At 44.9% G+C, this 27772-nt stretch overlaps 1 protein-coding gene across 1 annotated transcript in view; it reads right to left on the bottom strand.

Moving 5' to 3' along the window:
* The window catches only part of Serpine2 (serpin family E member 2), a 62683-nt gene that overhangs the window by 21611 nt on the left and 13300 nt on the right, over positions 1-27772 (bottom strand). Inside the window, exons 2-3 of the mRNA XM_051154006.1 lie at positions 5719-5999; positions 1473-1700 (exon numbers count right to left, since the gene is read on the bottom strand). Of these exons, the coding sequence (XP_051009963.1) occupies positions 1473-1700; positions 5719-5977 (487 nt within the window). The 5' untranslated portion in view covers positions 5978-5999. The remainder of the gene's footprint in view (positions 1-1472; positions 1701-5718; positions 6000-27772) is intronic.

The raw sequence follows: 27772 nt of genomic DNA, 5'->3' as shown, positions 1-27772 counted from the left end.
AGAAGTGCAGGATCCAGCAGCCCAAAACTAGCCCTGGACATAGATGCTAGCACTCTTCTGATAACAGCAGGGTTCTTGGTGTGGACTCCAGATTGCAGAGCAACTGAGAAAGTCACTGGTTCTCCTCCACTCCCTGCACACTTTTCTTCCTCCTCTTCATTAGCTCCTCTGAGATGATGTTTTCATGTGCGTACGTAGGATGATGAGTGATGGAGCTGATGGGAGGAGGCCTGTCCCTCCCTCAGAAATTCCTCCCCAGTAAGTCAGGGGCCAGGGAACTGTATGCTAAACACACCCTTGGGTAATGCTAGTTCAGGCGCACCAGGAACTAGGTTCTGATAAGCTTGTTCCCCAAAGGCAGGGTTTACCCTACTGAGTCCCCACCTCTTTTATGACCCTAACTCCAAGAGTACATTTACAGTCTTAGCGTCTGTGAGGGTTAGTTTAACTGTCAAGTGAACCCAGCGTAGAATCATCTGGAATGGATACAGCAATAAGGGACTATCTCGACAGCTTTAATTGACTCAGGAAGACAGAGCATGAGAACGAACAGCACTGATTTCCTAGTTTTATGATAGCTCCCGACTGTGTGGGAGTAAAGAACTATAGTTGAGTACTGAGCATGTGAGCACTGATTTCTCTCCGCTCACGAGCGTGGACATGGTGTGACTAGCTGCTTTAAACTTCGGCCAGACTTCCCTGCAATGGTAAGTCTGGGATCTGGGATTGGGAACTAAAACAAACCCTTTCTTCTCTAACCTGCTTTCTGTCGGGATATTTTATCACAGCAACAGAAATGAAGCCTGAGCAGCTTCACTCTGTTGTGGTGGGCCCTAAGCTCCTCCTGAATGTCTCTGAGACTTTTGGCTTACAAGTCAGCAGGTTTGAAAACCCCAAACACTGGAAAACTCTCCCATTTAATGAGAAGAGACATCTAAACATGTAGTCATGATGCGGTGTTGAAAATGCCATGATGAAAAAAAAGAAAGAAAATGCCATGATGGGAGGCGTTCAAAGCGGTGTAATCACTGGCCAACCAAAGCCAGTGAAGGGCACCTAGAACTTGGCCAGGGTCACATGCGAGACAAAGCCGAAGCATAAGATGGCTCTTCCTGGCCAAGGAAACACAAGGTGCAAAAACCAGGCAACACAAGCAAGGAAACCTGCCAAACAGACAGGAACCCATAGGTAAGGGCTCCAGAGGTGAGGTATGGCAGGCAAAGGAGCGAGGAGGAGGGCTGTGTTCTGTTACACCACCCACGCTGCAGGAGGAAAATCCTATACAGTGACGGGTAGCAGCTGTGAGGTGGGGGAGGCAGGCAGCCTGAGACCTAGCACGTGGAGAAAGCCTGCCTGCCAGAGCCCAGGTGGTTGCCACGGGGCTTAAGGACTACAGCTAGGCTTTCCACACCTGACTCTTTCCCCTCACAAAATGTGAGAACCCACACGACCCAGGAGAGAGCCACACTCACCCCTGGTTTCATTTTTCACCCAAAAATTGATGGAGTCGCAGGCGGAGACTGGGTCCTGGAAGCTCACGCTCTGCACTTCACACTGAAACACTTCTTTGTTCCTTGCTGCAAAGGGTGCTTCCATTTTAAAGCCATTCTGGACGAACACAGCATTGGCCACAGTGACAATGTCTTTATTCTTCTTGGAGACAATAGCCTTGTTGATTTTCTTCAGCACTTTACCAACTCCTGAGGGAGAAATCAGAAAACAGGGCAATTTTTTTTTAATGACAATTTGCATATTTAAAAAAATACCCTCTTGGTGGGCAATAGTGGCTCATACTTGTAATCCCAGGAGTTGGGAGGCTGAGGCAAGAGGACCATCATGACTTTAAGTTGAGGTCAGCCCAGGCTACAGAGAAAGACCCTGTTCAATAACAAGGCTCTATGGAGATGGTTCAGCGGGTCACATGCTCCTCCTGCAATCCTTAAGGACCAGTGTTCAGACAGGCATGGGAGCCCACCGAAAATTCCAGCACCTGGAAAGAGGTGGAGAAGAGGCCAGCTAGACAAGCCAATTTAGTGCCCTTCAGGTTCCAATGAGAGACCCTGCCTCAGTACTTATGGTTGGGCGCAATCGACGGAAGAAACTCCAAATCAGCTTGTAATCTTCACACAGTTGCACATGTGTGCTCTTAAACTCATACACACAAGTAGACACAACACACGGGCACACATGTGCACATACCAGGAAACTTATCACTTGTACCACAGCACATGTGAAACAGCATGATTGGAGTCACAGAAGAGTAAATCTGTCTCGTACAGGGGCCTCTATCTTTGGAGGCATGGACAGTGTTAGAATGCACATGAAAGTGCCTTTAAGACAACTGTTTCTGGACCAAGTACGGACGTTATGTTTTTCTTGTCATCAGCACGAATGCCTGTCTACTCTGGACTGGCAACCACGGAAGAAATGACTGGCAGGAAGCTTCCCCATCCACACTTCCTTGCCTAACATCCTTAAGCACTATTTCCTTTCTTGCCAGGGATTTAACAGTGTGATTTTTTTTTTTTCTATTTGGAGAAAAGAAAATGAATAAAATAAGCATTAGGAAGACTATTACAAATTGTCATGTGCCGCCAACCAGAACACTGTGATTTTTACTTGATATTGAGCTTGCAAAGTAAAGAAATTAATTTTATGGCAACATAAGCTTTATTTTTTACATGAGCTATTCATTCATGCTCCATTTAGTTTGGGGGCATGGCAAAGGGAAAATATGTCATAAGGATGAGATGGGTTTCCACAGGGAGCTGAAGTATAGGACCATGCTAATCACCTGGGAGGTCTTTTCAAAGTTGTATTGTCTTAAAACACCCTGCCAGAGTCACCTTGATGGTGCCTGAGGGCTGCCTTGTCATTCTGAATGTCCACCTTCCTCAGAGTCCACGAATGCCAGGGCCAAGGCGTCCCCTGGTCCACAGGAGGGCTTTTACCTCACTGATGGGGTTCCAGAACCTTCACTCAGTCCCACAACATGCTATGGGGAAGAGCAGAATTTGGGGGCCAAAAGGCACCTCCAAGGCCAAGCACCAGCCCTGGCACTTTTAGCTCTGCTTCCTTTACAAGTACAGCCCCTCCTTGTGATAACCAACTGTCAATGCGGCAGGGTCCAGCCTCCCTGAGCTGGGATCCAGCCTCCCTGAGCTGGGATCCAGCCTCCCTGAGCTGGGATCCCAGGCCTAATAAAACAGGAGAAATCGACATGTGCCCAGGTATTTCTTCTTTACTTCCCGACTGGGGATACAACATGATCAGCTGCCTCCAGCCCTCCACCCCACCCCTCCCCTAAATTGTGAGCTGAGATAAATCCTGCCTGTCTTTGCTGAGTGGCTTTGGTCAGGCTATTCTGTCCCAGTGATGACTAAGTAGAGAATACACTTCTAGAGGGAAAACATCCGAGCTCATCTCCCACTCTCTCACACATACCCGGAAGAGCCTCACTTCCTCCTCAGAGTGAGAGTCCCCCAGGATGCATATGTATATCGTGAAGCTCAACAGCACAATTCTACACATGGCCGCTGGCAATTCCAGAGGGAGAAGAGGTGGCGGTGGACGCAGATCTAAAATCATGGTGGATCAGGATTAAAAGCAAACTAAAATAGAACAAAACTAAACAAGACACAATCCCAGTTGCTATTTTGGAACTGTGCTAGCTGACAGGGCTTGGATGGCGGCGGCAAGAAAGGCCATAAATTTAAGCGGTGACTCAGGAAGGCTGTGTAAATCACCAACAGCCCTGAACTTCCCAGCCAGGAACAGAACGCTATGTCCCAAGAATTCGGCCCTTCCTCACATCTAACAGGTAGGCAAACTACAAAAGCAGGCAAAATTTTACTCTTGCTGAGAGAAGGTACCACTGGGCATATGGGGCTCTCAGTCCTGGCGAGGATCACACTGAAACACAAAGAAAGTGGGAGCACATAGAGGCAAGGAAAAACACTCCCTGGTCACTGATGTAGCTGTCTTAGCCATGTAGACAGGAGTCTCAGAACACCATCGCTAGAAGAGGGAGGAAGAACATGGTGAAAAAGCTCCTTCACTTTCCAATGAGGTAACTTCCGCCCTGATGTGAAACACGACCTGGTCTCACTCAGTGTGCATGACAACAAAGAAGAACTCAGAAACTCAAAAAACAGTCCTGTTCCCTCAGGAGCTATGGCTTGTGGGAAGGGAAGACGACGCTAGTAAAAGCTAACCCTACGGGGGAGATACTGCCAGCAAACATGGTGCCCATAGCTAAGCAGGTGATTCAAAGCAAGCTTCCCCTTCAAAAACCCTGAGCCTCTCTCACAGTGTCTTAACTGTATTTGTTGGTATTTTGTTATTTTTTGTTTGTTTGTTTGTTCATCCTTTTATAGAACTAAGTATCAAACCTGTGGCTTTGAACATGTAAGCCAAGCAGCCTAGTACTGAGCTACTATAGCAAGACCGGCCTTGAACTCTTGATCTTCCTGTTTCGTGGGCCACGTGCTATGATTACAAGCATAGGCTGGTTATCATGTCCAGTGACTGGGTCTTAGGCTTTCGTTTTTGTTTTCAAGTCATTTAGCTTTCCATTTTAGGTTTACAAGACGGCTTTGGATCAGCAGACAAAGTAATCTGAGGAGATGACTCAGTGAGTAAACTGCCTCTTGCCTCATAAGCACGACAGCCTGAGTTCAGATCCCTAGCCTCTCTATAAAAACCTGCCATGTGGCGTATGTCTGTGACCCAAGCACTGTGGAAGCAGAGGCAGGTGGAATGCCAGGGCTCACTGGCCAGCAAGTCCTGCTGAGTCAGTACAACTTCAGGTTCAGTTCAGCTCAAAAAGTAAAGAGCACAATAGAAGAAGACGCCTAACATGTGCCTCTAGTCTCCACACACTCCTGTACCCGCATACACATACACATGAGCTTATACATACCACCCCTCCACCCCCAAATTAGTGAGTTTTTAAAAAATTAAAACAAAATAAGAAAGAGACATTCCTTGGGCCCTTCATCCAGTTTTTTCCAACAGCGAGGTGACCACATTGGGAAATTGGTCATTGGTCCAGCCTACCAGAGCTCATTCTGACTTGACTCGTTTGTCGTAGACACTTGGCTCATGTGCGTGCTTGCATGTATGTGTGTGTGTGCAACTGTGTGCACTTTTATCACTCATATAGACTCACATCATCCCATCACCATCAATAGGCAGCTCCACCATTGTTAAGTGTCCCACACTGCCAGTCTCTAGTATGTGGACCTGTTAAAAGGATGCTTACAACACTAATTATTTCCATCAAGAGATGAGAAAACATAGTGCTGGTAGACAGGGGTAACACAAAAACTCAAAAGCTACAGAACCAAAAGCATAATCCGTTTTTTTTTTTTTTTTTTTTTTTTTTTTTCTTTTTTTGGGTTTTTCGAGGCAGGGTTTCTCTGTGTAGCCTTGGCTGTCTGGATTCGCTTTGTAGACCAGGCTGGCCTCAATCTCATAGGGATGTACTTGCCTCTGCCTCCCGAGTGCTGGGAATAAAGGCGTGCGCCACCACCACCTGTCCAAAAGCACAATTCTTAATGTTGGGCATGCCATCTTTCCTTTAGAAGACTCTGGCCCTATGTTCCAAATGGCATTGCATGACTCCTCTTGGCTGCTCCACAGAGACCAAACCATGGTCCTCCACACGCAGGACTGCTGACAAGGCCCTACTGATGAAGGAAGAGAGCACACACGTACCATTTACACTGTATCTCATCACCGTCGTGAGCTGCTTCTTCGTCCTGCCGTCAGCCCCCAGCTGCAGCATGCCCAAGATGGATGCCACCCCATGTGGGGAGACGACGATGTTTTCATGAGGCCGTGACTTGATGATCTGATTGAAAACCTGGATCCCTGTGTCAGAGCCTAGCTCCTCCAGCGACAGAGAGTTGAACTGCGAGTACACAGAGGGCAAAGTCACCGTGGTCAAGACAAAAAAGGAGAAATGCCAATTCATGGTTCCTTCCAAAAAGGACGGCCTAAAAAAAAAAAAAAAAAAAGAAAGAAAAGAAAGAGAAATAGAAATACGTCACTCTTTTGTGAACACAATGGGATGGGTACACTGTACTCAACTAGATCAGATTTCCTGTGTTTGTGATAACCGACTGCTGTGCTAAGTTCATGTCTGATGAATGGACAAGGCTGGAAAGAATAAACGTCCATCTGCTAGGTCCTTAGTATGTACCAGACATTAGGCTACAACCATTATTTAATTCTTGTAATCTGTCAGTCATTTAAAGCATAATCTACAAGGTTCTTCTATGTGCCAAGCCCTTTTGTAAGTACTAGGCAGACAACTGTAAATCTGATGGGTGTGATTCTAGTCTTCTCAACGTGTCCTTCTAGAGACATGGAGAAAAGAAATCACAGGCTATCACCATTACTTCATTCTAGTAAACTGTCAATCATTTAAAGCATAATATCCAAGGATCTCCTAAGTGTCAAGCCCTTTTGTAAGTACTAGGCAGACAACAGTAAATCATCTGGTGGGTGCGACCCTGGCCTTCACAATGTGTCCTTCTAGAGACATGGAGAAAAGAAACCCGGGAGCTATTGGGTAACTTCAGAGAAGATTAAAAGCCAGGATCGCAAAACAAAGCAATGTGGGTGAATGAAGGGCCAGGGGAGGGAATCCCTGGGAATGCTACCTCTGTGGTAGAAGCATAGGTGAGGACAACTGAAGACTGAGAAGAGAGCCAGCCATGCGTGGATGAGGGAAGGGTGGACCAAGCAAAAAGACAGCAGCCCAAAGGGACTGGGGAAGAATACGCAGGCTGCGGGACAGAGGCCAGGGTAGACCCACAGCAAGGTTCACAAGAGACCACTTGGAGGGTTTTCACCAGGGGGAATGGGTCAGGTCGCCGGGATTTTCTTGTAACCACACAGACTTGATTCTTTTACTCTACCACATACAATTTTTTAAATTATAGGCCTGTTAATTAAAACAAATTTCAGTGGTAGCTTTAGAACGACAACAGGGCAGAACAATTGGTAAATCCATAAACTGTGCGGATGGCATGGCTTGCCCTGAGAATTTCAATTACAGCCATTTGGTTTAAATGTGCTTCACTCCTTGGTCGCCACTGACAGGGCTTTGTTTGGCTAAGACAAGAGCTAGGAGTTTACCATGTATTTATGGGAAAGCAAATACTTCCATTAAGTTAGAACTTAGCGAAAACAAAGGCAGAATTTGTGATGTCACTAAATTGATCCCTGCTTTAGAGGCCCAGGTCTCACTAGGCACGAATCTCTTGTGTGGTCACTTTGACCCCCTTGTCACCTGTGGAAGGTAACAGAGGGAAGCACTGGAAGAGACAGGTGACCTGGAGTGAGAGGAAATCAGTGGCCACATGGGAAAAGGGTGTGGGCAGGGCTGGGTAAACTGTTCTTCCTGTCTTCCTTTCCCTGTTTTGGGAATTTACCACACCAGGTCATGCATGGCTGATGCTCAAACAACACTTGTGGGATTAAGGCCCCAGAGGTTATGAGCACCAATTTCTAATTTTATTATTTTTAATTGTGTCAAACTAGAGTTTACTGAATGTGGTTGAGGGAATGCTTGTGTTAAGTCCTGGGCATCACAGTGAACTCCAAAACTTATCTAAGGAAATGCCAGCATCCAGGCTGAGCAAGGCGTGTCAGCACAAACAGAAATCCCCACCTGGCTATCCATGTGCAATGAGCCTCAAAGGACACACCATTTAAGCACATGTTGTAATTTTCTTACACATTGTGAAATAGGTAACTTCTGAAAACTTAGAACACTTGGGCTTTCTCCAGAGCTTAGTTGTAAAATAACTGTGTAAACTCAGCCTGTCTAAATTCAAAATGTGCAAGCGACCTACATACGCTCCCACGTGGCCCTTTGCTGTGGTCAGTGGTGGCCCTATTTTGACTCTGGCACCTTGCACTGGTTCTAATACCATGACAATTGCTTGAGTTTCCTGGAGCCTGTTGGAGGACTTCCAAGCCCTGACCATGGGAGCTTTACTTCACTCCTCCTACCAGTTAACTCTGATTTTCCTTCTTTTCTTTCCCCCTCAGGGAATGAATTTGCTCTTTGAAATCTAACATACCATAAAGTGATCGCAAATACAAAGAACATGTAGACCTCACCAATTTCAGTTAATGACTCCTAAGAAACTCTGCTGGGTAAGGGGATATTTGTACAAGTGGTTGGATTTGTACAATCAAAAGGCACAAAAGGACATCATGTTGTTTTACCACTGGTAGCTCCAGAGAGAGAGAGAGAGAGAGAGAGAGAGAGAGAGAGAGAGAGAGAGGGAGGGAGGGAGGGAGAGAGACAGAGAGAGAGACAGAGAGTCAGAGAGAGAGACAGAGAGACAGAGAGAGAAAAAGAGAGAGACACAGAGAGACAGACAGAGAGACAGAGAGGGGTGTAGAGGACAAATGAAAGTAAAAATCTTAATAGTCCTAATATCTTGGATGGTCTACTAAACAAAGTTTCTTTAGTTATCAGAATTTTATTGTTATGATTTTTTTTTTCCTAAAAGAAGTTTCATTATAATGGGAGTGTTTTTCTTGGTTTCTTTGCCTGGGGAACTTTTTGAGAGATGTCCACGTTCGGCTCCATAAGAGCACAGTGGCAGTCTCCAGGCTGTGTGGAACTTGGAATCAGGGCTCTTTTTGATGGATGTTTTGGGCCTAATGTCTGCTTGGGCAAATGCTCTCAAATAAAACTCACCTGGCATGTACACATGCCTAAGAATAGGCTTGTGAGCCTGGAGAATTGCTGTGGACCCACGAATCACACCAGGCTTGTGTGAATTCTAATAATGAAATATAGCCATACCCCAATAGATGCTATTTTACATAAAATAAGTGCAGCTGGTTTTAAAGCATTTTGTGTCTAGAGCAAGCAGAATCTTGCAATAGGAAGATGATAGCAACTTACTGTTTATTTTCATTTTTAAAAGAAATCAGTTTTCAAACTTTGGTATGCGAGAAAGAATAAGTGTTTGGCCTAAATGTATTAGGGGCGTAGATATACAGGTTCATAAATCCATTCGACTGTTTCAATTTCTTGAATAACGTTTTTACAACAACAAAAAGCAATTCATGTGCTTTAGGCCATCATTGCGGGAGATCATAAGCCTACCAATAAAGCTACCGCCACGGGCACAGCCTTCCGAATGTTGGATTTCTCCTACTCCAAGCCTTTTCACTTTCCGGCAAGGGGAATGTTCCTGAAGTAATTGGGCACTGCTCTGAGCGCTGAGCATGGTTTAGCGTGGTAAATAATGGGCTGTTAAGTTTTGCAAATGCCAGATTCAAAATGCATACTTGAAAATGTGTCACCTGCTGATGGAAGACGTGACAGAAACACATGCCACAGACCCAGTGGCTTCAACTGTCACTTCTACATGGGTGAAGGTGCAATTTCTGCTAATTTCACTGTCAGGCTTTCCGCTGCTTGCTACCTATTTCCACCTGATTGTTCATGACACTCTTTTGCCCTTAAAAAACAAAGCAAAACTCCATTGGTGGGCTACGGAGATCATCAGCCTACAAAGTTTCCCAATTCTCCTCTTTTGGGGGCTGTTTTCTGTTGATGGCCCTGACCATCCCTTTGCTTTTCTGCCACTCACTTAGTGACCACCAGGGCTTCCCCAGTTGCTTTAAACCTTTCCAGATGCCTTTGATGGCTTATTCACTCCCCTCTCTAACTACCCCATCCCTCTCTGCTGCCCCCTCTTGTTTGGCTGGTTTTCAAATCATCTCACCCTCTTCCCGCTAGACAGGAAGCTCACAGAAAATAGAACCAGAGGCCTTTAGAGTCCTGGAGCCCACAGGGTCTATTTAGAGCCTCACCACAGATACACACTAAATCAGCAGCCGAAGCGAGGGCCTAATCCCACTGCTCAGGGTTTGGTTCGGAGTGTAGTGTTCCGAACCACTTTAGGAAACTGAAATTCAGGAGACAGCACAGACAAGTCTGGATTTAGAGTGACTTACAGGAAATGTGAAAAAAGAGAAGCGCTGGTGCTGCTGGGGCCTCAGTCTCCCCACACACAGGCCCTGCTTCAGTACTAGCCCTCTGGGGGGCTGGTCATGTGCCTTGATTTCTGCAGCTCTCTCTGCATCCTGCCTGAGGAGCTGAGGGGCCATCGTTAGCCTGGGCTGCATAAGGACTTGCAAACAGACTCCTAGAAGGACCCATTGCTGATCTACCAAATAACAGATAATGAGATAGCCCTGCCAATGGCTGCATTTGTTTTCTACTTAAACAATTTTTTATATAAAATATACCTTATCTACAGCACAAGCAGATGATAAATACCATATCCACATGCTCTGCTCATGTCTGGTGTGAAAAGAACACGATAGAAGTCTACAGGCTCTGAGACTTTGCAGGTGTATATCTGCTGTGGGGACCCAAGAGTCTCTAAAGAAAGGACATTAGTCTACCCTCCACCACTCACTAAAGTATGTTGGAAGAGCTAGCAATAACAAACTACATGTGTGTCTGTGTACACAAAGACATATACACATGTATACACATTGTATCATGGAAGATCTCAAATATACAAAAAAATATATAGAAAAATGTAGGTCCATAGTATTCAACATTTAGTAATGATAATGCTCAACAATTCATGACTTATCACTTCCAAGTCAAATATTATTCTGAAGCAAACTATAGACACCGTACAATAGCACTCAGGATCATTCTAATACATAACTAGGTAGGCTATAAATCCACAATACCGTCACCTAATAAAAGTCAGTAACTCCTCAATATGTTAATTATCCAGTGTCCTGATTATCCACTGTCCTGATTGTATTCTGTTATATGCATAATTTTATTTAATTCAAGATAGCCATAAGCTCCAGCCATTACAAGTTGAAAACCCTCTTGTTTTTTTTTTTTTTTTTTTTTTTTTTTTTTTTTTTTTTTTTTTAACAACAGCAACAACAACAAAATCTTAAATCGCTTTACTTTTAACTTTGGCCCTGATACCCACTGGTATTAGGTAACTGCATTCCTCTGTCTTAGGTAAAGTTGGCAGGGTCAGAACAGAGGGGCTGGCAACAGAGACAGTATTGCCTAAAGAAGAGAAAAATTACTCGTTTTGTAGACCAGGCTGGTGACCCACCTGCCTCTGCCTCCCTGAGTGCTGGGATTACAGGTGTGTGCCAGTGTGCCTGGCTGTAAGTACCTTTCTTATTAGGAGGTCCAACATGGTAGGTGCTATTATAACTATTTCCTTCATTCATTAGTAGGGATATAGATAAAAAGAAAGCCTCCATAGCTGACTACCCTGAGCTTCTCTGTGTGTGTGTGTGTGTGTGTGTGTGTGTGTGTGTGTGTGTGTTAAATGTGCAGAACAGTTCTCAATTCAAAATGACTTTGTTACAGAGTTCTGAGTTCACCAGAGTGCTCTGTTTTGTCTTTCTGTCATTACAAATTCATGTTGTCAACATCGTCTAGGGGCTTGAGCCACTGTAAATATTAATCTTGCTGCGTCTCAGAATCAGTCACTTCATGTTGATTCTTGAAACATTCAACTTGATCATGAGGTGTCCTCAGCTTCCTTGTCTTCTGGTTTGACAAGATGTTCCCTAAGTTCATCAGTACATTTCCTGTTCCAATTGCAGCCAGTCACGTCTCTAGCTCCTTTTAGAGTAAAACAGTATTTAAAGATCGTATCTGAATACCCCTGTCTCATAAATCCCAAGTAAACTGCAGCCATACTGGGAGACAGAGACAACGAAGAGGCCATTTATTTATGTTTGGGGCACATCCAAATCCTGAAAGGCAGACTGCTTGCATATAAATTGGCTTGCCTCCCGGGGCCAAGAAAGCCACAGGAGGCTCCCTGGATGAAGCCAAGATGGGGAGTCAGCTGGCATTAAGTATTGGTGAGACTGATCAAAGTATACCATGGATGGGTAAAATCAATGAGGCTCCTGAACTGTGCCTGTCATAAAAAGTAGGGTCCCAATAATGCCAGGCACCTGGAACAAGCAACTGACGGTACTACAAGGAAGGTCGTGTCCTGTTTCTAGGATCTTGTTCTTCCAATCAGGATGTCTACAGGGGACACATGGTTGGCAAGAACACACCTGCAAATCACACTGTACGGGAAGGATCACCTCTCCCAACAGCTTTCACTGAGGAGTTCTCAAAGGAGATGTTTTAGTTTCTCAGAGGAATAACTAAAACTCTTACACGGGTCTGTGGTGCTCAGGTGTCAGACCAAATATTTCCCACCAATATTTTTGTCAGCGGAGAATGTTCCCGACTCTCCAGAGCATTGCACAAGAGGCATGCTAGGTAGGCGCCTCCTTCAGGAGTTGGTCGATGAAGACGTAAGGCTCTCGGCAAAGCGGCAATAACTCTTCTTTCACAAGTAGCCAAGAAGAGGCCGGCCTTAAAGGCAGTCCCACAGAAGGAAGAAGACTAGATTTGAAATGCTTGCAAGTCATTCCTGAAATTATGTCCCTCAGGCTCTGCCTTTGCTTTCCAAATGAGACCACATTTCCTTAAGGTGACTAAACCAGAAGAGCAAGCAAGGAGAACACACTCACTGGGATGTGCATCTCTGATAAGCACGCAGCATCCTTGTGAGTCAGCTGCTTTAGGGAGGATCAAAGCAGAGATAGCAGCTGGAGCTGCAGTGCCTTTAAAAGGCTTTTCCAGGTTACCGGGAAGAAAGTAAGTCCTCTGAATTCTTGGGATTTGTTTTTAAACCTGAATCCAACAAGTATGCATGCATGCTCAGTCTATGACAGTAATTAATTGAGTCAAGAACCAACGTAAAAATGCTTAGGAAAGACATTTTCAACCACTGAAACACACAGCAACCATGACTAAAATGAAGAAGGATTTGTTTTATTGGTAAAGTGTACTCTGACAGCCCAATGGCTTTTACACCATACATTTTTCATTCTGATTTTTTTTTTCCCTTTGTGTATGTGTGGGTGGGTGAGAGGGCGGCCAAAGAAGAAGGTAGTGGTTGTTTGTTTGATGTCTATTTCCAAAAAATTCTAAATAGGGAACATTCCCCCACCCCCACCCTGCACCATTTCCTTCAAGGTTTCAGATACATTTTGCTTAGGGGTCAAGTCCAACTTCTTCCACGGGCTCACTAGGGTATGGAGAGCAAGAGACCCTCACCACCAAGCTTGCTCTCTCCCCTAGCACTTCTGTGTGCGCCTTTACAGTTTCCTTGGGTGGTTTCACACAAGAAACAGAGTTGGGTGATGTAAAATGTTGGTACGTGGTATAAAAAAGAATAGAGTGGTTGATAACGGTGGGGTGACAAAGGTGCTGGATACCCCCCCCAAAGAAACATTTATAGTGGCAAGATATGCCTTTCAGTGTACAGACTTAGGCCATTTAATCTATAATGCTTCAGACGGGTGATTTCCTAATGTAGCAACCAAGTGAGGACTCCGGTGCCATAGACCAGTGGCTCACAGTCTTTAGAAAATAGGGAAACAACTTTGTTTCATTAAAAAAAAAAAAAAATTTTTTTTTAAAAAGTAAAAACAAATAAACAAACGCGCAAAACAGTTTAACAGAGCCAGGTACAGTGGCACATGCCTGTAATCCTACTCGAGGAGGCAGAGGCAGGCAGATTGCTGTGAGTTCGAGGCCAGCCTGATTTACAAAGCGAGTCCTGGACAGCCAAGGCTACACAAAGAAACCCTGTCTCAGAAAACAAAACAAAACAAAACAAACAAAAAGTTTAACAGATGTCATACTTTGGGAGATACAAAATAATCATGAATTCACTAACAGTTTAATAAAAAAGCTTTATACTGTAATTACTTGTACAAGGAAGACATGCACCTAGGGATAAGAGCAATTTACAGGAACCAGTTTTCTCCTTCTGCTATGTGGTCCTGGGGGTGACCTTAGGTCATCAGACTTGGTGGTAAGTGCCTGGATGAGCCTAACAAATATTTTTTTTGTCCCCTTTTATCTCCTATTGAGATATTGTTTATTCAGTCTATACTCAAATACAGACTATGAACATAATTTCATTGGTCATTTGAAAGAAACTGACCCTGTTTATGGGTCCTCTATTCACTGATGAGAACCCAATGCTCTTTCAGTTGATGTTGCCAAACTATGAAAGCCAAGGTCTTTAAGAGCAAACTGATTAAAAAAAAAAAAAAAATTCTGAAATAACGATGTGTTCTTTAAAAAAAAAAAAAAGCATATTCCAGTTAAACAGCAAACTCCATCAACTAAATGTAAGAAAATAAAAGAAGATCTGAGTCCAAAACAGATTATTTCTAGAAGCAAAATCATTGCAATAAGTAGCTGCACTGGCAATTTTAATTGCAACCTAAATCTCCAATGGAAGCAGCACTGTGGGTAGCCTTTTAGCAGCTCAGCATACTTGCCCTCTAGCTTTTGTGTGCTCGGTTGCTAACTGTTTGCACCTGCTACCTTTGGATAACTGCCAGTGGGAAGCAAAGCCCACTTTTCTTAGTGGTCCTTAAGTGTTTACAGACACCATTTCTTCCCAGAAGGCTAATAGCCATTGACTCCCGGTCTTGCTGTAAATGACTCCAAAACACCCATGCGCTCTGTGGTGGGACTTGGCCCTGAAACCATCTTTAGCTTAGCCTCTTCCTTTTCTAATACCCTCCCCTCTCACTCCGCTGCTGGGTTTGCCTGAGAGTGCTTCCTTACCAAATCACCTCGTTGCTTCTGAGAGAGCGTGGCCTATACCATCTAACACTGAGTGAAGTTAATGACATCCACCCAACAGTGTCACTCACTGTGAAGAAAACTAAGCAGTTATACATCAGCCGTAATTGATTCTGGCTATTTTGGGGTCTGTATATTTTTGTGGCCGAGACACTTTTGCTATATAGACCAGGCTAAAATCAAAATATTCAGTCCTGTGGCTCAGCCTTCCTAATGTCGGAACAGACACACGTCAATTGACAACAAAAACTATTTATGATATATATGATCAGCTACGTAAAAAGTATACCCACATTCAAAAGGACTAATGGACATTACTGATTAGCATTATACCACTGTTTTTGAGGACAGTTTCACCCTGTATGTTGTTAAGCATTTTGCAAAGTTTCAGAAAAGAAACAGCATCTTTTAAGAGGATCTTTTTTGGGCTTATAAAAAACATGCACGACAGGAGCTTAGATTCTGCATCAGCTGAAAGGTGAAAGCTGGGTGGAAAGAGAGCAGAGAAAGCTGCAGAGCACAGGGACAGTAAGTCAGAAGATCATGAAAACTGTAATAACGTGGTATCTACAGGAAAAGAGAAATGTGGATACATAACCCAGGCAGTTCCTTCCTCATCCACTAAAGTGAACGTTACAGGCTGCTTGTGTTCTTCTGTCAATAAACAGTGGCTCTGCTCTGATGAGCAGTTTGATCTATCTGTCTCTCTAGCTCCATATCAAACATTTAGAGGCAGAGATAATTTTTCATTAATATCTTATGCCATGTATTTAGTACACAGTGCCTAAATTACAGAAGGAACTCAATACACACTTATGAAACAAATTGTAATTCAATAGAAGCTAACTGTTCCATTCCTCTTTTATGTGACAGCAGCAGTTACATTCTTCTCCCCAGTCCTAACTTCCTTAAAATCTATAGACCACACCCTTAAGTGCTTGAGAATAACAGCCGTCATTAACTGCAATGCAGACTGCTACAGTCTGGATATTTTTGTCACCTCAAAATTCACTTATCAAAGTACTTGCAATGTGATGCCATCAGGATCTGGTTTTTGGTGGACATGGTAGTGTATACCTTCCATCTCAGCACTCCTGGCAGAGACATATCGCTAATGAATTCAAGGCCAGCTTCATCTACCGGTATATAACAGTGAGACTCTGTCTCAACGGTGGTGGTGATGACGATGAGGATGATGATGATGATGATGATAGCTTTGGGAGATGATTAGATCTTGAGGGTGGGGCTTCACAAATGTTCTTAGTGCCATCATAAAGGAGACCTCAGAGACAGCTAGTCCTGTTTGACACATGAGAAAACAAGTAGAAGGTACCATCTACAAGCAGAGAGCAAGCCCTTACCAAGGACTGTATATGCCAGTGTCTTAATATTACTTGGCCTGACTCTAGAACTGTGAAAAAGAAATTTCTGTTGTTTATAAGCTCACCAGTGAGCGGTATTTCATTACAGCAGATTAAACGTACAAGACATCTGCTAATTGCCAGACACGGTACTTTATTTTGAAAATGCAACTTAATCCTTCACGTAAGAAGTAGGAATTTGTTGTCCTGTGTTACAAATGGGAGAAGCCGGGGATCAGAAAAAAACAAAAACAAAAACAAAAAACCTGAATAACATGCATGGTAGAGAGACCTGAGGTTGAGAGCCTGTGTTCTTTGGCTAATATGGCAACACTGCTCCCTTCGGTGGAGTTTAAAGGCCAATGGAGGAAAAAGCGAAGAAGAAACACTGCGTTCCTCCACCTGGGCTTACCTCACCAAACACTTGGAGCAAACAAGCAACCACAACTTTCAAGAGCTCCAAACTGAACAGAATGTTTGTTGCTCTAGGGTGGTGGCTTCCATGGAGGGGAGGAGGGACTCTGCCCCCAGGGGATATTTGGGGAGACATTTTGTTGTCACAATTGATGCCATGCCATCTAGTGGGTGGAGACCAGGGAGGGGTACGGCATATTAGGGTATTGGCCAGCTCCCATACCTCAAGCCTCAGGACTTCAAGAGAACCTATGCTGTGACGCACAGAACACGCATCCCCACTTCGCGCAGGTCATAGCCAAAGCCGTGGCAGCACTGACACCAAGTTATATTTGGACTCCCTCTGGAATTTTTAACCAGAAACTGGCCTGTATGGAAGAGGAAAGAATCTAGCCAATCACTTCCGTGCATCCTAGAAGGGAAGGCTTAATGACTGGCAATTATAGCTTCAGCCTAGGAGCTCACCTCATCCAATGTGTCAGCTCCAGTTTGCCTAGGCCCGGTGGAAGACCTCTGAGGCTGGGAGCAGGGATACAAGCATTCTAATGAGCTCCCGAGTCTACAAGAAGCACCAGGAGGTGGTGGTGCCAGGCTGAGTCACCCACTAGCAGTTTCCCTAACTCTCTGAAGAGAAGCCGCGGGAAGCCAAGGGGCATCACGTCTTCTGCCCTTGGTCCGCCCTCCTGCCCACTGACTGTCAGCTCTCTCTCCCCATGGCTGCCTGACATTGCTAACCCAGAGCTACTCTATCACTCAAGTTCAGGAATCGGAACTGTGAAGAGCAGAGAGAAGGATCCTTGTGTTAAGTCTCACATCTTGGTACTTAACCTCTGGGCTTTCTGAACCATTTCTACCCAAACAGCTGCTGAGCTGAGCAGCTCTGGCCCCGCCCCCTCCCCCAACTCCCCACTTTACTCCCTCCTTCATCTGAGGGGGCCTGTCTAGCTAGCTAGGAAAGACAGACTGCTTGACAATTAAGTTCTGAATTAGGTCTCAAGATGACCTCGAACCAAATTACTCTAAAAAGTGAGGTATTAGGGGTCCACCGCGGGGAGGGATGTCTTCTTTGGCAGAAGGAGGAGACCTGTGAGTGGGTAGGTGACAGCTGAACCCAGCAATGCATAGACATAGTTTTTTTGTTTTTTGTTTTTTTCCTGAGCCATGAGGCACAGCTTTGACAGCACTAACAGAGGATGTGGGCTTTAATCAGACAGGAACCCGATGGCCCTTGTGCTCCTGTTTCAGTCGGTGGGGGTGGTGGGCAAGAAAACCCACATTCAACCCTACAGAGAGGAATTCAGACTGCAGGGGCTCAATTCCACAGCTAAGGCCTCTTGGCTCCTCAAAAGTCAGAATTTCTGGATATTAAGCACAGCCACGCACTCCTCTATTCTACAAATGCTAAGGTAGTGTGTGTGTGTGGGGGGGGGGCGCTCAGTGGTGGGCTGCCAGAAGAGAATCAGGCCGTGGGGTGAGCCTCCTTTATTAGCATGTGATAACAGCACTAATGGGGTACAGTTGCTGCTTCCACATGGATACCAAATTGCTGGTCAAATGAGGGCAATTAGCATCTCCTCTCAAGGTTCCCAACTCAGGTGGTCTGGACCCTTGGACATTATTGATTTAAAAAAAAAATTTTTTTTTTTGAAACGTGTAAGGGTAGGGAGGGAAGTGCCCTAGCATCCTCAGGAAAAGGCAGGGACACTGGTTTCCACGAAAAGCCCCCTGTCCCCGACAATCAGGAACTGTATCGTCCAAACTGTCAATAGACCTGAGGTTGGCATTGCCTTTTAGTGAAGAGACAGACTCTAACCAAACAAACCATCATGTTACTGAGGCAATACCTGGATTCATTTTTACTTATTTTTGTGGTACAGATGCGATGCAAGTAGGCTGTACCGCCCAGGCACACCCACCCAGAGAGAGGGACCTGTAGCCTTCTGAAGAAAGCCCCGCCCTTCCCAGTGGAGGCTGGAGAATGAGCTGGGCATAACTAATGAGGGGGAGGAGCCACGAGGGAGGGGGCGGGGCCAGGAGGGCAGGGAAGGGGCCAGGAAGTCATCCATTACGATGGTTTTGATGGTTTAGGAAGTTTGTTTCTTCTCTTTTCATACCATCATCACCTCTCAGTCTTTGCACCGCACAGGTGACCCTGGGGCGGAAATCCCGCTGGACAGGCATCTCACGGGCAGCACACACTGGAGAGCAAACTGGGGAGTAGCAGAAAGCGCCTCTCGTCCTTGGGTCCACCTTCCTTTACCGCCCTTTCATAGCCCTTCATCACGGCACACTGTAAAAAGGAGGACCCGGAATCCCAGTCTCTCTCAGATTTCACACTAAGAGTACCCATTGTCAATAAAAGGTAAAATGGATAAACTGAAAAATTAAACAATTAAAAACTTTTGTTCTTCAAAAAAAAAAAAAAAAAAATCCTGTAAAGATGCTAGGGAAATAGCTCGTTGGTGAAAGCACTTGCTGCTCAAACATGAAGACCTGAGTTTGACCCCCAGCATCCATGTATGACAGCGTAGGAAGTAACCGTGCAGTGTGACAGAAGCAAAGATTCAGATTCCTGGGGCTCATAGGTACACACACACACACACACACACACACACACACACACACACACACCCGTAGAAAGAATATTTAAAAAACTAGGAAAACTGGTTTATGAATGAGGTGGCCAGATTGCACTTACTAATGTCAGTTTGCTGGTAGCACTGCTGCACCAGTGTTATACAAAATATTGTTTTTGTATAGGCCTGGGAAAAATTTATGAGGGATCGTAGTAATTAAGAAACACAGTGTACCTTGGGTTCATAGGCCAGCTCATTAAAAAAAAAAAAAACTGAATTAAGATTTACTTTCATTTTATATGTATGGATGATTTGCCTGCATGCTTATATTTCATTGGATCCTCTGGAGCTGGAGTTACAGGTGGCTGTGAGCCATTGTGTCAATGCTGGGTATTGAGACCAGCTCCTCTGTTAGAACAACCTACACACTTAACCACTGACCCACCTCTCCAGCTTAGGCCAGTTCTTAAGGCCTATAATCAAAGCTGGCTTCTGCCATCGCTACTGTTTGCCACCATAGACAGAGATGATGACCTCACGCTCTGAGGGCCCTCCACTACAGACCACCTGAACCTTAACCTCAACCGCAACAGTCTCAAACCCTGATTCCTGAAAACAGGAGACAGTTTCCCTGCTTATTACCGTGGTCTTTCTTTTCATTGCCGATACATGTCCTGTACTTTTTTGATGCAAGAGGAATTCAACATCTAACGTATGATATTATAAGACCTTTGAATCTGGGCACAGATCTCTAGGAAGATAACACGAGGGCCTTTGTCCTCCCTGGGGTGGCAATGCTGTGCTGCTCCATCTACAACAGCCCCCAAGGCAGGGTTAAAAAGGACTGCAGAGTCCATGGTCAGCTTGGGAAATGGGCGTCAGGCTCTGGCAAATTTCCTTGTGCTTTTTTCCAAGGCTGCCGAGCACATGAATACGAAGTGTTCTCCTACCAGCCGGAAACTGAAATAGTGTGCGTTTAGACTCAAGCAATTTTTGAAGGTTTTAGTGTGCTACGTGACCAGACAAACCCCGTCCCGGTGGTCACGAGATTTAAAGGCAGCCGTCTGGATTTTAAGATGACTCTCAGAACTGTTTTGTTTGTTTAGATGGGTGGAATAACACGAAACAGGAAACGCTTGACAACTACCCAAAGAGACCACTTACAAATAATGTGGAGCCACACTAAAAAGCCTCTTTGGGTGACCCCAGAAGGACAGGCAATCTGGGAGAAAAGGCTTAAGTGTTTGTAAGCAGACCCCAAAACACTGTTCCTGCATATAGCACTCCTTTAGCAATTTTCACGGAAATTCCAGGAAGGGGGAGGGGCTAGTCCTAACCACTAAACTTGCTATTTGTCAGATCTTCATAAGAGGCGCCACTCACCATCTACTTCCCATCCAAGAATCCAAGCCAAAAGTCTAGGTACTATCTGTTTCCCTTAGCCCACTAGAACCGTCAACAAATCCATTCTTTCTCTGTAATACATCTCAAATAGTCTCGCCATCTCCTTGTCCCCAGTCTGAGCCACCAAATTCTCTGGAAGACAGCACTGACTTCCTGTACCCAAGTCACCACCCACGCTGCTGTTGGGCCACTGAGAAGGAAAGCAGACCCATGACCTTTTGCACAGATCTGCATCAAAATCTCCAATGGCTTTCCAATAGTTTTGCTAGCAACCACGGGCCTGCCCTGCAGCCTGTAAGTGACTATCTGACTAGGATCAGGCTTTCTTTCTCCAGATATACTGAACCTGCCAGTCTCTTTCAGCATCAGGTATCCATGCTAAAGTTCTTCCCAAATGCGCATTTTATTTCTTGTTTGCTCTTGGTTCCTTTACCTGGCCTGTCCATCACTGTACCTACCGTTCAGGATGGCACATGGATACCCAGGTGTTCAATATACAAACAAGGCATTAAAGAAGCAGCCAGGCCTCTAAAGAGCAATTTAATTCAGTGGCCCCATGGAGCATTTCAGCCAGCCTAACATATTTGAAAAGTGCTTGGCGCTCTTCACATACTGGGCTGGATGATTCTCGGTTGTAAGGAGCTGTGGATTATACACTGTTAGCAGCACTCTAGGCTTTACTTGAGAGATGCATGTTGCAGCCACATCCAGTTGTGATAACTACATGCCTAGAGACATTGAGGGACATCCCTGGAGGAGGGAGGGAAGACTGGCCCTGGTGCAAGCACTATTATAAAGGTTATAACTAAATGCATACCATTTCTATCCTGGGCACAAAAAAATTCCCAATTAACATAGGCACTGTTTGAATCAGAATAATGAAGGGTTTTGGTACAATGTGGCTGAACAACCATTCGTACCATTATTTATTTCAGTAGGAGCATTTGTTATAACCCCCCGGGCCACGTGTATGAACAACCATGGAAGGGTGGGCTAGTCCATCCCCACAGCCTCAACATGCTTTCCGCATCAGTCTTCTGGGTGGTCCCTGATGTGAGGTGATAAAAACAATAGGAAGGTGTGGGACAGGACTCAGAGAATGAGCTGTGGTTCTTTATATCCTGTCTGACTTTTAATTTGTATTTGGCACATTAAAAGGGGGGAGGGGGAGGGGGAAGAAATAACACCTTAGAGTTAGGAGTTCTTGTTAAAAGTACCACATCACAGCGAATCATTCTCCTGTCTACAGGAGGGGCAAAACCTAGGTACGAAACGTGAGGGGCCAAGTCTCTGCTGACACAGCTCCCATGCAGCCTACTCTAACTAAGGCACTATTGAGCTCACAGCCACCTCTTCTGGAATGCAAAATGACTTCCTGGTTTTACCTGCCACCCTGCAACAATGTTTTCAATTATTGGTTAAATTGCAAATGCCCCATGAGTCATTTAAATAAATCTCACATATACAAAATAGTCAATTGTGCTCTGAGCAATTCCCAGCTGTAAAAATAGAGCCATACTGAAGGAATTTTTTTTTCTGCAGCTAATTGAAAATATAATGCATGATTTAAAGCACCCAGGAGGAATTTCAATTTGCATTCCCTATTTTAAATGTACAATCAAATGCTGTCTTAAAGTGCTCTACATATTTAATTCAATCTAGCTTGCCCGCAGTCCCAGCCACACTCCTAAATTTTAGGACTATGAATTAATGATTGGAGGTTTTTAAGGCTCCAAGTGACTTTTAAAAACAATGGCTTGAAAGAGGCTTTTTCTTGTGAATACAAACACATCATAGATCTGACTGGTTCGAACCTGTGCGACTCAGAGAAGGAAGCTGAAAATGGCCTGACAGGAGGAAGGCACCAGATCTAAGAGCATCCTCCCTCACCAAGGTGGCAAAACTGAGTTCTTAAAGAGTGCCCAGGGATATATGATTCAAGATAACAAAAGGCCCGGGGCATTCGAGATCAAGGTGATCTCTGTGCAGCACGCACAGGGAGGAAGCTAGAGGCTGGGGACTTAAACTGTGCTGCTTGGGAGAAGGGTGTAAGAACACGTGTGATCGCCTTCCATTTCTGGAAGCTTTGTGGGTTTTGAAGTAGCCTGTGCACTCCACCAAGTTAACAAAGCAGTTACTGAGGTCCCACACCAAGAACCTTCAGAAGGATGAATGACAGACGCCCTTAAAGGGAAAAGGAACGAGACAGAAAGTGGCCTGAAGTAAAAAGAGCTGCAGGCCAACAAGGGAGGCAGCCACTTCCCTTTATAAATGGTCACACTGTTTGATCATTAGTGTCCCATCAGGCAGTAAAGAAGTGACCATAAGCGCAGGAGGGGAAGCCACTGCTCCTCATAACAGACATGAGGGACCAGGAGTGGTAGCAACTGAAACTAATAATTACCAGCTTAAAACAAAAACCACTAGGCTTTAACGTTGGGAAACACAAGAGACGTTAAGTGTGTACACCTCCTGAGGGCATGAAAGTCCCAGTCACACTTTGAACCCTCTGTAAAACAAGAAATGAAATTAGGATGCAAGAACTCACAACCTAGAACCTTCCAATAACCTGTCCCCAGGGACGAGGCTCTTACATTATCTACAGTTGTGCATAAAAAGTGGGCGGGATAGGCGGGGCGTGGTGGCAGGCGGATCGCTGTGATTTTGAGGCCAGCCTGCTCTACAAAGTGAGTCCACGACAGCCAAGGCTACACTGAGAAACCCTGTCTCCAAAAACCAAAAGAAAGAAAGAAAGAAAGAAAGAAAGAAAGAAAGAAAATGGAGGGATATAGTCATGTGTTACTTTTGGTAAATTAGCTAACTACCTGTGCCTATTGACTTGCAAACAGTCTACACGGAACTTCCTTGGGTTTTTAGTTCTAGGAATTGGGCTATAAACTTGAACAACCGTTTTAAAAAAAATTTTTTTAATGTAGCCTTGGCTGTCCTGGAATTTGCTGTGACAGTCCAGGTGTCTTACAGATCTACCTGCCTCTGCCTCCCAAATGCTGAGACTAAAGGCATGCCCCAGCCACCACACCCCGTAACTTGCACAAATTTACCAATCACTCCTCTTATAACAAGTAGCTTCTCCTGAAGATTAGCTGTTGCTGTTGTTGGTTTGCCTTTGAAATTTTTAGATAGGTCTTGACATGCAGCCCTGGTCTGTCTGCGGCTCAGTAATAGGCCAAGCTAACCTTAAATGTATGACATCCTCCTGCCTATGCCTCGGGATCATCACCCCGTGGGGTATGCTATTCAGCTAAAGGCCCTGTTGATTGATCATCTGTCTGTGGAACTGGTGGCTGTTAGTCCCTCTAACTCTATATAACACTGAGTGTCCTGGCAAACTCAGAGCTTTTATTCCATAGTTCACGCCGTGGACCCCAGTAGGAAATGTCATCTAAGCAGCCACTTTTTCTGACATGCAAGGAAAATGTAGCACCATTGGATCATTTGCGACATACTTTTTCCTACCCCCTGGCACCAGACAGTATTTATTATCTTTCCCCCAGGGCAGACTCAAGGAACACAAGCAAAAGATGAGCCTTCCACTCAGAAGCTGAAGAGAGAAGGGAAAGAAAAGATCCATGTAGGGAAATTAGACTCCTAAGACAGCCATGTTCCTGAACAGATACAGAACCTAAAATTCAGATATTAAAGAAACTGTTCTCTAAATTCATAGATGACATCACACTTAAAAAATGGATCCCACCAGGAAGCACGGAGGCAGTGTTTCCCACTTGTTATTGTGACTGCTATGGCACCAAATGATGTGACCCTGTGATATTTAGAGTCTCCTTTTTTTTTTTTTTTTTTTCCTTCCCAGGGTAGTTCTTACAACCAAGTCTCCTGTCCACTCACTCAGGTTTGGTATAGTCAAACTTCCCGAGTAGAACATTCTGGTGAGTTTCAGTCAGCAAAATGGTTGGGAAGAAAGTATTGCCAACATATAAATAGATTGGAGCAAATTATATGAGCCATCTTCCAAAATAAATTAAATACATAAGTAAATATATATGTGTCCAAAGTCAAGGATCTGTAAATACTTCTAAATAAAGAAAGGAGGTGAGCAAAGGGGAGTGGTTTCCGTGGGCCTGAGGTAGAGAGCTCAACCCATATGTGAAAGGCACCTGGTACTACAGAAGGGTAAAGGAAGGTCTTTGTCGCTTACTTCCAAGACTTTCATTACAAAGAATGAGCAAACAAATAAATTGTAATAGAGGTAAGAAAAGGAAGAATAAGAAGCATGGGCGGTGTTGTGTGTGTGTGTGTTGTGTGTGTGGTGTGTGTGTGTGGTGTGTGTATGTGTGTGTCTGTGATGTGTGTGTGGTGTGTGTGTGGTGTGTGTGTGGTGTGTGTGTGTGTGTGGTGTGTGTATGTGTGTGTCTGTGTATGTGATGTGTGTGTGTTGTGTGTGTTGTGTGTGTGTGTGTGTGTGTGTGTGTGTGCGTGTTTGTGGTTGTTTGAATTAGAATAGGCCCCGCAGGCTCATATATTTGAATGCTTGGTCCCCAGCTGGTGGAACTGTTCGGGAAGAGTTAGGAGGTGTGGCCTTGTTGGAGGAGGTGTTTTACTGGGAGCAGGCCTTGACGTTTTAAAAGACTTGTGGTTTGTATCATTCCTAGGCTTTCCCTCTCTGCCTTCTACTTATAAGAGGTAAGCTCTCAGCTCTTCCCACTGACATGCCTTTGTCCACGCCCATCATAGACTCCCAACCCTCTGAGACCGGAAGCTCCAAAGTAAATGTTGTCTTCTATGCGTTGCCTCGGTCTCTGTGTTTTATCAAAGTGATAGAAAAGTAACTAAGACAGCATTCACTGTATAATAAATACTTTCGTATAAAAGGAAAACAAATCTGGATAGAATACACAGATATAAAGAGATAACTATATTTACAAGTCATTCCCACCATGAAACCAAAATAGTCCTTCAAAGCTTAGAAACCACCGGAAGTGACAGGAAGCACGGTCTCAGACTCACTTTCTTCCCTTGGCTTGCCTCGACTTCCCTTGCTACAGTAGATGCTGACACCTTCTGAAAGCATCTAGGAGGGAGGGCCCAAGAAGGACACTTAACTATCCTACAAGAAGTCCAAGTTCAGTCAACACAAGTGTGGGAACAGAGCAGCTGACTCATTCTTTGCCTGCATTCATAGACCAAATACCTTCTGTGACTCAGTTTCCCTCTTCTGTAGTGAGTACTAACCCTCTTCCTCCACCCTGAACCTTAAAGAAATGATGGAAATCTGAGAGCTTTTCCTCATAGAATTGGCCACTTCTCTCACACATCCAACCTTTAGCAGAAGAACAAGGATTTCTGGGGGGGGGGGGAACCCAAAAACAAAAACAAAAACAAAAACAAAAAACCTTCAAAGTTCACTTTCTCCCTTTACTAACTTCTGGAATAGACAGTGCACCAGGGAATGGGTAGGGTGGGCAGACTAGATGAGCTTCTTGTCATAGCTGCTTGTTATTAAAAACAAAACAAACCAAAAACCAAAAACCAAAAACATATTCCTTAACAGTGCAGAGAGTGGGCTGTTTTACTGGAGACTTACAAAGTCCCCATGGGATACACAGCCTTGTTGACATGTCACATTACACATGAGACATGCAGATGATACATATCCTGACCATGTCACACAGCCAGAGAGACAGATGTAAGGGAACATGTAGGGTGTGTCTCCATTAAGGCTGGCATTGCCAGCGAGTCTTCCAGAGAGGCTCACCTGCCTCTACTCACCTAAACCCTCTGGTCCTTTCCATGTCCCAGATGAAAACAGAGTGCATGGGCGGTGAATATGCCACTCCTGAGCTTTGCCTGTGATTTCGCTCCTGGATATCCCAGACGCTGAACACCCTTTCCCACACTGTTCAAAAAAGGGGTCTTCCTTCCAGAAGATGTATATTCCATTAATGGGCTTCTAACTACAAAGTGCGGAGGAGTACCATGAATTTCTCAGAAACCTAATTCAGTTCCAGCTTTTCCTAACGAGAAGACCCTTCCAGCCCTTACAAGTTTGGCTCAACCAGACTAAACAAACTTTATGACTAAGACATGAACTCACATGTATTGTGAGATAGAAACAGCACTTGATGCCCCCTACCCTCATCTTCCACGAAACAATTCATTTTGGCCTCTCCTCAACACCTGACACCTGCTACCATTTCTGTAGTTCCCAACAATGTTCCCAGACCCTGCATCTCCTTATCAAGTGCAGGCAGGGCTTCAGCTTGACACAGGCTAGAGTCATCAGAGAGGAGGAGAATGCAATTGAGAAAATGCCTCCATAAGACTGACCTGTAGGCAAGCCTGTAGACCGTTTTCTTAATTAGTGATTGTTGGGGGAGGGCGCAGCCCTTGTCGGCGGGGCCAGCTGGTGGTCCTAGGTTCTATAAGAAAGCAGGCTGAGCAAGCCATGAGGAGTAAGCCAGTAAGCAGCACCCTTCCATGGCCTCTGCACCAGCTCCTGCCTCCTGGTTCCTGTCCTGTTTGTGTTCTTGTCCTGACTTCCCTCAGTGACGGACCTGGAAGGGTATGTGGAAATAAACCCTGTCTTCCTAAGTTGCTTTGGTCATGGTGTTTTATCACAGCAATATTAACTCTAAGTAGGATATCGCTAACCCATTTCCTCAACATCATAGCCCTAGAGCTGGACTGCATTTCTTGGCCTATGATGAAGGTGCAAGTGACCTTAAGACTAAATACTTAGATGGTATATGCGGTTCCCAGGCCTGGCCCATCGCACGTGATCTGTCTACCGCCACCATCTCAGAGCTGACCAGCACAAAGCTGACAAGCACTGGTTAAGTAAAGCAGAGCCAGGAAGCACTGGAAATCTGAGCTTCACAAAGCTATACTGACTCTGGGCTTCAGGCATGTGGAAAATGACCTTTGTAGATGTTTGAATCATGGTACATGTTCGGGCGTATCTGTCACAGCAATGAACACGACGGTAACTAACAGCATTCAATGACTTGTCAATTGCTGTCCTATGACTTTATCAATGCCTCTGCCTCTTTTTAAAAAATAAGCCCCCTTTCATCATGAAACCTTTAACAATTGATCACAATAAGTGGTGACTGGGGGGGGGGGGGGTGGTGTCATGCTCATGTGTCTCCCGTCTGTTCTCCACCAGTTGCTCCCGAGCTTCACCCAGCTCTCTCTCTCTCTCTGTAAATACTGAACAATGAACTCACTGCTGAGCACAACGCTGAGATGGACCCCTTTGCTCTGTGGGACAATCTTGGGGAAGCTGTTCACATCATGTGCATGCATTGTCCTTAAATGTCAAGCCTCTTTCA

This window comes from Acomys russatus, chromosome 12 (assembly GCF_903995435.1).
Source record: "Acomys russatus chromosome 12, mAcoRus1.1, whole genome shotgun sequence".
Classification (NCBI taxonomy): domain Eukaryota; kingdom Metazoa; phylum Chordata; class Mammalia; order Rodentia; family Muridae; genus Acomys; species Acomys russatus.
Note: the sequence above shows the minus strand (reverse complement) of the source record. Positions and strands in the feature narration are given on the sequence as shown.